The 7,744-nt window shown below is 44.2% G+C and overlaps 1 protein-coding gene across 1 annotated transcript in view; it reads right to left on the bottom strand.

Moving 5' to 3' along the window:
* Positions 1-7,744, bottom strand: part of Rassf4 (Ras association domain family member 4) — a 45,016-nt gene that overhangs the window by 31,595 nt on the left and 5,677 nt on the right. Inside the window, exon 2 of the mRNA XM_028753510.1 lies at positions 1,445-1,538. Within this exon, the coding sequence (XP_028609343.1) occupies positions 1,445-1,506 (62 nt within the window). The 5' untranslated portion in view covers positions 1,507-1,538. The remainder of the gene's footprint in view (positions 1-1,444; positions 1,539-7,744) is intronic.

Raw genomic sequence — 7,744 nt, 5'->3', positions numbered from 1 at the left:
AGGGCATGTAAGCATGTTCATTACAGGGCATGTGTGCATGTTCACTACTGTCTATGAGCAGTCCTAACAGTCTCCCTGTGCTCTCCTGTGACCCGCTGCCTCAAGAGATCTCAGTGGCTTGGATTATCAGCTGGCTCCCTGTCTTGACTGTCCAGAGGTCAGTCCTGGGATACACAGGGCCCAAGCAGGCCACTCTGCTCAAACACTTTCTCCCAGCACATTGGGAAGCGATTGTGCCCGAGGGATGGCCAGGACAAGGAAAATCAGCACAACCGTGGGTCTAGGCTAGGGGGTTATGGGGTATGAAACGTGCAGGTGATTTTTCAGCCTCCCAGCAGGTTGAAAAGGGGAAGCGGGCAGGTAAAACTAGCAGGTATGCTTACTGAACTGAGCATCTAGGATGCTCGCCTATCACCATGGAATCAGTGGGAGCTGGTACACTGTTGTGTGAAGCACGTGTTAACCAGAATGTGCTCTGACTTTCAGCCATGGTCCCTGGCTGGATTCTGCTGCTCTATCACTTCCCCAGCAGCCTCCCCAAGCCCACTCACAGCACAGGACAATGACATCCTGGGGCTTGGGGCAGGTGTGTCCTGTGTATGATGTGGAGATGGGGAACCAACAGGGGTAACCGGTGTAACCAAGCAGCATCGTATGTGAGGATTCCATGCTGGGTGTGTCCCATGCCACAAATGTGCAAAGACTGCACACAAAAGTATTGGGAAATGCACAGGTATGTGAAGTTAATCATGTCCAATTTTAGAGAGTATTCATACTCAGGACTCAAAATGCAAAATAAAATGAAATAAAAACTTAAAAACAAATGCTTCTCAGGCTGGCAAGATGGCAGATAAAGGTACTCACTGCCATGCCTGGTGATCTGGGTTCGACTCCTGAGACCACATGACCACATGGTGGATGATTCCTGGAGGTTGTTTTTGACCTCCATATAGTTGCTGTGGCTGGCACCCAACACACACACACACACACACACACACACACACACACACACACAAACACACATGAATAAATGAATATGATAAAAATACATTTCTCTTTAGTTCAGAGAAAATATTCCAAGTAGTTCTTATGAGACAGAGTAAATAAAAATAAGCCAAGTTAAAATATATCAATAAAGTACACTTTTTAAAAATGAAAATCCACAACAGGATTTTTAAACTGTTTTAAACAATAAGAGTTTTCATATAATTCTAGTCTGTCAACAATTAAATACTGTCACTGTAGAGCGCCATGGTTCCCCCTCACCCCCCACCCCCTTCTTCTTGAGCAAACTGATATTTCAAAGAATACCTGATATCCAAAGAAGGGCAGTCCCACAAAGAAAGGACCGACCACTGTCCCCAGGGCACAGTGCCACATCCTGGGGAGGCCACAGGAGGTTTCAGAGCTCCCCTCCACCCTGACACTGCACACTCAAACCTACTTCAGAATGAACTTGCTGTCGCTGACGGGCACACGAGAGCTGGACGAGCAATCTTCCTTCATCTTCAACTTTCGTCCTCAGACCCAGAAGTCACCTGTCAGAAAGATGACAAGGGATGTTGTCAGACAGTCATTATTGGTCAATGCAAGTTGGGGAGGAAAGCGTTTATTCAGCTTACACTTCTGTATCACTGTTCATCATCAAAGGAAGTCAGGACAGAAACTCAGAGCAGAAACCTGGAGGCGGAAGCTGATGCAGAAGCCATGCAATGGTGCTACTTATTGGCTTGTTCATCAATCATGGCTTGCTCAGCTTTCTTTCTTATAGCACACAGGGCCACCAGCCCAGGGATGGCACCACCCACAATGGGCGGGACCTCCTCCATCAATTGTTAATTAAGAAAATACCTTACAGCTGGATCTTATGGAGGCATTTTCTCAATTAAAGGTCCCCCCTTTTAGATAACTCTAGCTTGTGTCAAGTTGACTAGCTAGGACAGATGTGCTGATGAGGGAGGAGCCACATTCAGTGTTGTCCAGCACCAATATCCCTGGTGTGAGAACACTTATCCACCTCAAGTCATACCCATCCAAATGCAGGCTGGTTAAAGTTGGCAGCATCAGGTCAAGGAGCTAGCTTGCCTGTCCCTCCAGAAAGATCTACCGGATCTCCAAGACTCTAGATCAGTTCCTAAACATTTAAAGCCACATACTCTTTCCTCTGGGGTGAACATTCTAGATGATGGCTTCTTCTAGGCTTTTCTAGAGTCTTCCAAGGCTACTCTGGCCTCTCTCCCTTTCCCTCTGAGCTGAGGTGGTGATCCCATCAATTGCTTTGGAATCCATCCCTTGGGCCGGCTCTCCCAGGGGATACATCTGTGTCTCACTTATTCCTTCTGGACTGCAGAGCAGTTCTGTGAATTGTCTAGTCCTTATAACACTACAAAGTATTAACCAATCTTCCCGCTTTATGAGTAGGAAAACAAGACAGAAGTGGAGCCAAAAATCAACCAATGAACTACAGTAGGGTACTCTTTAGACACAGAGTCTGGATGGTTGATTCTGGTCTCTTAATTCTATTCTATATGGCTCTTGGCAAATTCTTAACCCATGTTAAGCCATGGGAAGCTGCATCCAGCCTTTGGGTTCTGTGACAGACTCAAAATTCAAGCTCTCTCTGTCTCTTTTCCACTTGTAACCACGGAAGCACTACTTCATGCCTACCCATGCTGCTTTCATGGAATATGAAGTACGAGATTGTTTCTCTATCCTTCTGGCTTCCTTTGAATTACAGTTATTATCCCCTATGTCATGCAGGTGTGTTTTGAATTCCCCAGTGGGTTCCTGAGACTATGAAGGGTCCCACCCTCTGTGACTGAATGCCTGCTCAGGTTAGTTATAAACTGGACTGGACTGTGACCACAACTTGTAAAGTTTTAGGTAAACAAACAAACAAACAAACAAACACAAAAACCTCACACGGATTCTTTTTCTGTCAGAAAGACCTATTTTTACCAGATCCTAGCAACATAACACCTTATCATTTCTTAATGGGTGAAGAATTTGATCAGTTCACTTCTCTCCGGTGTGTCTGGCTAGACAGCATAACTGTCTTTGGGGCATTTAATAACTACATTAACAAGTAAAACAAGAGTGTTAAGTTCCTTAAACTCAAGCACTGACAACCGGTCTGATGACAGAGATGGCTTCTAAGTGACTCTAACAGGTGTGTAATACAGAGTGAGCATATGAGGGACAAGGATACTTTGTCCCTAGGCAGGATGAAGTCAGATGGTTAGATTTCATCATCTCCTCAGAATGGCATTCAGTTTAAAACTTACCAGCTATTTATTTCTACATTTTCCCACTTTATAATTTGAGACCAAGGTTGTTTCCATTATAGAAGCAAGAGTTACTATTTCCTGGCCGAGGACTCTCACTGTGGGTCCTTCCTCTTTGCTGGGCAGTAAGATGAAGCCCAGCACACCCCCAGTACCAATGCAAGCTCTACTCTTCATCCCCCTGACTCCTTGCCTGTTACCCTCAAGATGGTCATTATCCCTAAATGGACATTTGATGATGGAAGCAAGAGGATCACTGTTGGCAGTGAGAAATGGGAGGACCTGGTGAAGATAGGTTTAAAGACAACCTTAGGACTATCCCATCATCACAGCTTTGCCTACTATATAGCAAGCCCAGCCATGGCCTGCGGAGAAGCCAGGCCCTTTGCAGGGCAGGCTTTGACCTACATAGTAAAGCAGTAAGTACTGCCCCAACTGAGATCAGAGCTGGGGACATTCTGTGTTTTCTCATTGGCCTGGCAACAGGGCATTCAAAATAGAGTCTGGTTTCCTCTGCTTGGCTTGTTGAAAGTGTGGGTGTACTCTTTGTCTAAGTAGTTCCTTAAACACCGCTGAGCAGAAGTGTTCAGCCCTGGGGAATGCCCTGTGTTGGGGTTTCTGGGTTTGCACTGGTTCCACAGACACACGGCACAACACTGCTAAGTTCTAAGCAAACTCATTACAGGAAGGACAGAGTTTACTCAGAAATCATGAGAAGTGGGGTTCCCCTTGTTTTCCTCTGCATCTTCATCCAGTGTCTCCCATGTCCTCCATGAAGCCCCAGTTTTGCCCACCACACACAGCCCTGTGGGGCAGTGGACCGTGCCACCAGACAGAAGAACTGGTGAGGTAGTAGCAAGTTCAGAACCCCAGTAAATCTCATAATTGAGAGCAGCATGAGTTTGAACTAGCTCCCTACCAGGTTCCTGTCCTGGAGCATGTGACCATGACACCTCACTAAGAGGATCATGACAACTGGTCACGTAGGTAGCACAGCACCTAGAGTTCTCCATGCTAATGAGGTACCTAGATAGACCCCCGAGTGTTTACCCAATGAGCTTCCCTTCCTGGCCATCCCTTCCTACAAAAAGGGTTTAATCTCTGGTTCACCCTGAGTAAGACATATGCATCTTAAGCAAAGACTGTCTTCTTTATCAAGGACTGCCATGGGTGGTGGTGGTGTGGGTCATACAGAGCCTCACCTAACTCTCCCATAGAAGGCCCCTTCACACTCCTAGCACTCAGAGCCAGATTCTGCCCATCCCAGGCCCATCACCAGCTCACAGACCCTAGTTCCCAACTCCTCATGGTCCCCAGGGGTGTCTGGGTACACAGACATTTGAGAACCACTCCAGAATGAGATTATAATCTAAGAAAGAAAAATAAAAATGTAGTCATGTCCAGGGATTAAAGAGCTGGCTTACTTTAGGAACAATTGATGCAGAGCCCGCAGGGAGCTGGGGACACCTTCCTTTTTTTAAAAATATAGATCTTCTGGTTTACTCATAGGAAACCAGAAATCTGGCTTGTTTGGTTTGGATTGCTTTGGTTTTTCAAGACAGGGTTTCTTTATGTAGGTCTGGCTGACCCTGACTCTATTTGTAGAATAGGCTAGACTTGAACTCACAGAGAATCCACCCGTCTCTGCCTCACAAGTGATGAGCTTAAAGGTGTGGGCCACCATGCCCAGCTGAAATCTGGATTTTTATGGTTTTGTGTACTACCACTTAAAGTTTGGTGCTTTGGGTAGAATCAGTTGCTGCCCCACAATAACTATGTAAGATGATTACCAGTCTTTCCCAGCTCCCTGAACTTGGCGTCATGTTCATATAAAAAGGACATGTGTGGGTCACTTTCCTGATGGCACATTAACAACCGGTTTCCTGCTGGGCAAATCCTAGCACTTGGGAGGCAGAGGCAGGCAGATGTCTGAGTTCGAGGCCAGCCTGGTCTACAGAGTGAGTTCCAGGACAGCCAGGGCTACACAGAGAAACCCTGTCTCAAAAAAACCAAAAACAAACAAAAACAAAAAAACCCCAAAACCCCAAAAACAAAAACCGGTTTCCAGACAGCTGCCCAGTCACTCCAGCATGAGTCCACACACATAATTAGATAATAAGATATTTACAAATGAGGTTCTACATATGAGAGCAAATGTGCAGTATTTGTTTCTCCAAACCTGGGCTACCTCACTTAATGTAGTATTTTCCAGGTCTACCCATTTTCATGAGAATGCGTACATGTTTTGTGTTTAGAGGCTATCATGGGTAGTTCTCTTCCTTCTGATTTCCTCTTGACATTACTGCTATGGTTGTATAGAAAACCCTCCTTTTTTTTCAACTTTCTATTCCATTACTTTGTTGAGAGTGTGTATAGGTTCTGAGAGGTTTCTGAGGATTTTTTGAGAGGACCACATTGTCTGCAAACAGGAATGATGTCCCTAGAGGCACCCACAGTGTGTGTGTATGTGTAGGAGGCGGGGGCGGGGAGGAAATTGACTTCTTCCTTTCCAATCTGTATCACTTTTCTTTCTCTTCTCTTACTGTTCTCTCTATGACTTCAAATACTATATTTTGAATAAAAGAAGAGAAAGACAGCAGTCTTGTCTTTCTCTAGATTTTACTGGAATTCCAATTTCCCCCTATTTAATGTAACATTGGCTATAGGCTGGCCATCAAGGATTAAGCAATCTATTGTTCACAATTATTTCACAACAATTAGCATTGTGAAAGTGGCTATATTACCAAATACATGTTCAGCACAATCCTAACTCAAACCTCAATGGCATCCTTCACAAAACTGAGAAAAACAACTCTAATACTGATACAGACTCAAATAGTCAAAGTGACCCTTAGCAGGATGAGCAGTGCCTGAGGTATAACCATGCCTAATTGCATTGAAACCCATAGCCATCATACCAGGAATAGCCGAGCAGATCTTAGATTCATGAGCAGAACAAATGATCCAGAAATGAAACACATAGCTACAGACAACTAAATATTGATGACAGTGTCCATCAAAACCAAACATTGCAGAAAGACAGCCTACCTAGCAAATGTTCTAGGAAAACTAAATTCTTATGTGTAGAATGAAATGAGACCTTAATGTGAGCCTGAAATTTTAAAACTTCTGGAAGAAAACAGGTAAAATACCTCAAGTGCCATGAGCAAGGGGGTCTTGAAAAGAATCCCAACAGTTTATGAAATAATCCCAAGAACAGACAGATGATGTTACATGAAAAAGGAACAGATAAGAGGAACCCAAAGAGTGTGGGGAAAACCTCTACCAACTATACAATGGAGATCTAAATATATAAAGAACCAAAAAAAGAAAAAGAAAAAAATCCTTAAATACTGAAACCCAAACCATCCAATCCACAAACAGGCTAAGCAACCAGACTTGAAATAAGAAATACAAATGGCCAATAAATACTTGAAAAGGCATTCAACATCCTTGGCCATTGGAAAATGCAAATTAAAGCAGTTGGAATGTCTGTCATCGAGAAAACAAATACTTGGCAAGAATGTGGGGCAAGGGGCCCCTTATTTCCCACTGGTGGGAAAGTCAGTCTGTGCGCTCACAATGGAAATCAATATCGAGATTCAAGAAAAACAAAAAAGAACTAGCAAACAACCAGGCTACGCCACTCCTATGTATATGCCTGTGCCTAAGGGGTTCTAAGTCAGCACATCCATGAACTTTTTGTTGTTGTTGTTAAGAAAAAGAACTGGTTTCTATTGCCATAGACACACAGGGGCAAGAAAAAGACACGACATAGATGGAGCTGGAGATCATGATGTAAAGAGAATTAAGGCAGACTCAGAAAGACAGTTACCTCGGAATCTCTCACATATGGAACCTAGATTTCAAATTGTGAACTCCAGCCCTCTGGAAGAGCAGTACACACACTTAACCACTGAGCCATTCTTCCAGGCCCCATAAAATTCTTTTTTAAAGAAAAAGAACCAGTGACTGTCTATTGCCATAGCCAGCTGGAAAGTCACATGTTCTAATGACGAAGCCACTACATGCTCAGCCCAGGTCCCTGAGGGATTCTGTGGATCAGAATCCTTGACCCATTCACGGTGGATTTGCATTTGGAAAGAGAAGCCCTCTCTGCTGGGCTAAGACACTGGAGTTTCAGGCATTTCTTACTGTACCTATTCCAGACTGGCTAACATCACAAAGTAATCCATTAAAATTGTATACATTTAAATTAGAAAATAGATCAAGCACTCAGTAGGCAGAGGTCAGTGGATCTCTATTAGTTTGATACCAGCCAGTCTGGTCACATTGAAATCTAGGCAGTAAAGGCTACTTAGTGAATAAGAGAAGGAAGACAGGGGGAGAGGGAGAAAGGGGGAGAGGGAAAGGGAAAAGGAGAGGAGACAATAGTTAATCAGAGAAAGAGAGAGAGAGAGAGAGAGAGAGAGAGAGAGAGAGAGAGAGAGAGAGAGAGA

Source organism: Grammomys surdaster, unplaced genomic scaffold (assembly GCF_004785775.1).
Source record: "Grammomys surdaster isolate TR1022 unplaced genomic scaffold, NIH_TR_1.0 125950, whole genome shotgun sequence".
Taxonomy (NCBI): domain Eukaryota; kingdom Metazoa; phylum Chordata; class Mammalia; order Rodentia; family Muridae; genus Grammomys; species Grammomys surdaster.
The sequence above is the reverse complement of the archived record's forward strand: the minus strand, read 5'-3'. Positions and strand labels throughout refer to the sequence as shown.